Source organism: Zeus faber (genome assembly GCF_960531495.2).
Source record: "Zeus faber genome assembly, chromosome: 15".
Lineage (NCBI taxonomy): Eukaryota > Metazoa > Chordata > Actinopteri > Zeiformes > Zeidae > Zeus > Zeus faber.
Genome location: NC_137194.1, coordinates 3,684,321 through 3,686,820, shown reverse-complemented (window position 1 = coordinate 3,686,820; position 2,500 = coordinate 3,684,321). Strand labels below are relative to the sequence as shown.

Sequence of the window (2,500 nt, the reverse complement as noted above, 5' to 3'; positions counted from 1 at the left end):
GTTTCTGTCTGTGTGTGTGTGAGTGTGTGTGTTTTAGTGTAATGAATATGGAATAGACAAATGTAGAATAGTTCTGTGCAGGTTCTGTGACCTGCTGCAACCAAACCACATGTCGGTGCTGCCATTTGATATTGGGGGAGAATTTTCTAAAATTACCAGTAAGACATTACCAGTATGACGTTACCAGTAAGACTTTACCAGTAAGACATTACCAGTATGACGTTACCAGTAAGACTTTACCAGTAGGACATTACCAGTAGGACATTACCAGTAAGACATAACCAGTAGGACATTCCCAGTAAGACATTACCAGTAAGACATTACCAGTAGGACATTACTAGTCGGACATTACCAGTAAGACATTACCAGTAGGACATTACCAGTAGGAAATTGCCAGTAGGACATTACCAGTAGGACATTATCAGTAAGACATTACCAGTAGGACATTACCAGTAGGAGATTACCAGTAGGACATTGCCAGTAAGACATTACCAGTACGACATTACCAGTAGGACATTACCAGTAGGACATTATCAGTAAGACATTACCAGTAGGACATTACCAGTAGGAGATTACCAGTAGGACATTGCCAGTAAGACATTACCAGTACGACATTACCAGTAAGACATTACCAGTAGGACATTACCAGTAGGACATTGCCAGTAAGACATTACCAGTAAGACATTACCAGTAGGACATTACCAGTAAGACATTACCAGTAGGACATTACTAGTCGGACATTACCAGTAAGACATTACCAGTAGGACATTACCAGTAGGAAATTGCCAGTAGGACATTACCAGTAGGACATTATCAGTAAGACATTACCAGTAGGACATTACCAGTAGGACATTGCCAGTAAGACATTACCAGTACGACATTACCAGTAGGACATTGTCAGTAAGACATTACCAGTAGGACATTACCAGTAAGACATTACCAGTAGGACATTACCAGTAAGACATTGCCAGTAGGACATTACCAGTAGGACATTATCAGTAAGACACTACCAGTAGGACATTACCAGTAGGACATTACAAGTAGGATATTACCAGGAGGACATTACCAGTAAGACATTACCAGTTTGGACCGTGTCTATACAGACATTACCAGTAGGACATTGTCCCAAGGTGGAAATACATTATTTAGTCACCATGTTGCCCCTAGTGGTCATTGATGAAATCACAGTGTTTTACAATGTCTCTCACTCTCTGTCTCTGTCTCACTCTCTGTCTCTCTGTCTCTGTCTCACTCTCTCTCTGTCTCACGCTCATCCCTCTCTGTCTCTATCTCTGTCTCACTTTCTGTCTCTGTCTCTGTCTCACTCTCTGTCTCTGTCTCACTCTCTGTCTCACTCTCTGTCTCTGTCTCCCGCTCATCCCTCTCTGTCTCACTCTCTGTCTCTGTCTCACTCTCTGTCTCTGTCTCACTCTCTGTCTCTGTCTCCCGCTCATCCCTCTCTGTCTCACTCTCTGTCTCAGTCTCACTCTCTGTCTCTGTCTCTGTCTCTGTCTCTGTCTCACTCTCTGTCTCTCTCTCCCTCAGGCCCCACCTCTCCCAGATTAATGTCAGTGGAGACCTCCTGTTCCTCCAGCCCGCAGGGGGCGGAGCCAGATGTTGAGGCTCCGCCCCCCAAACCTTGCTGCTCCGACAGCCTGCCCCCACCTGTCGCCCCCACCAGCAAGGCCAGAGCCTGCATGCCAGGACCCAAACCCCAGGGTGAGTGAGACTGGTACGCTCGAGAGACACACATAGAGACTGACAGGGAGACAGACAGGTAGACAGATGGACAGTTGGACATGTAGACAGGCAGACAGAGAGACGGACAATTGGACATTTAGACAGGTAGAAAGACAGGCAGACAGACAGACAGATAGACGGACTGTTGGACAGATAGACAGGTAGACAGACGGATAGTTGGACAGGTAGACAGACAGACGGAAAGTCAAACGAGTAGACAGACTGACAGGCAGAAAGACAGACAGACAGACAGAGAGGTAACTGTCTCTCTCTCTCTCTCCCACTCCAGTTCCACCCAAGCCTCTCCACCTCCAGCCGCAGTCTGGATGCAGGGTGCGTCCTCCCCTCCACCCTCCCCTCCAGGCCCCTCACCCCCCGAGCAGGCCACTCCCAGCTCCACCCACCTCCCCCCGAGCGGATCAGAGCTCCTCCCCCACCTGCGTCCTGTCGCTCATCGAGAAGTTTGAGAGGTGAGTCCTGATTGGTGCTCTGTGCCGATTCCAGCCACATGGTGGCGCTGACACACTTCTATCTGTGATGTCACTGTTTACTTAGTGTACAGTTCAACATGTACTAGTTATGTTGTCATACTACATAGTACTACTAAAATACTACTACAGTACTAACGTGTGTGTTTCAGGGAGCAGATCGTCATAGGACAAGACTTCAGACCTCCGTCCTCCACAGACGCCATAGCGCCTCCCCCTTACATAGCTCCGCCCCCTGACATGGCCCCTCCCCCAAATGTCCCTCCTCCGCC

At 48.1% G+C, this 2,500-nt stretch overlaps 1 protein-coding gene across 1 annotated transcript in view; it reads left to right on the top strand.

Moving 5' to 3' along the window:
* fgd1 (FYVE, RhoGEF and PH domain containing 1) overlaps positions 1-2,500 on the top strand; it is a gene marked incomplete at both ends in the record, with an annotated part of 22,793 nt that overhangs the window by 1,119 nt on the left and 19,174 nt on the right. The window contains 2 exons of the mRNA XM_080014503.1: positions 1,546-1,719; positions 2,030-2,210. Coding sequence (XP_079870629.1) covers positions 1,546-1,719; positions 2,030-2,210 — 355 coding nt within the window. The remainder of the gene's footprint in view (positions 1-1,545; positions 1,720-2,029; positions 2,211-2,500) is intronic.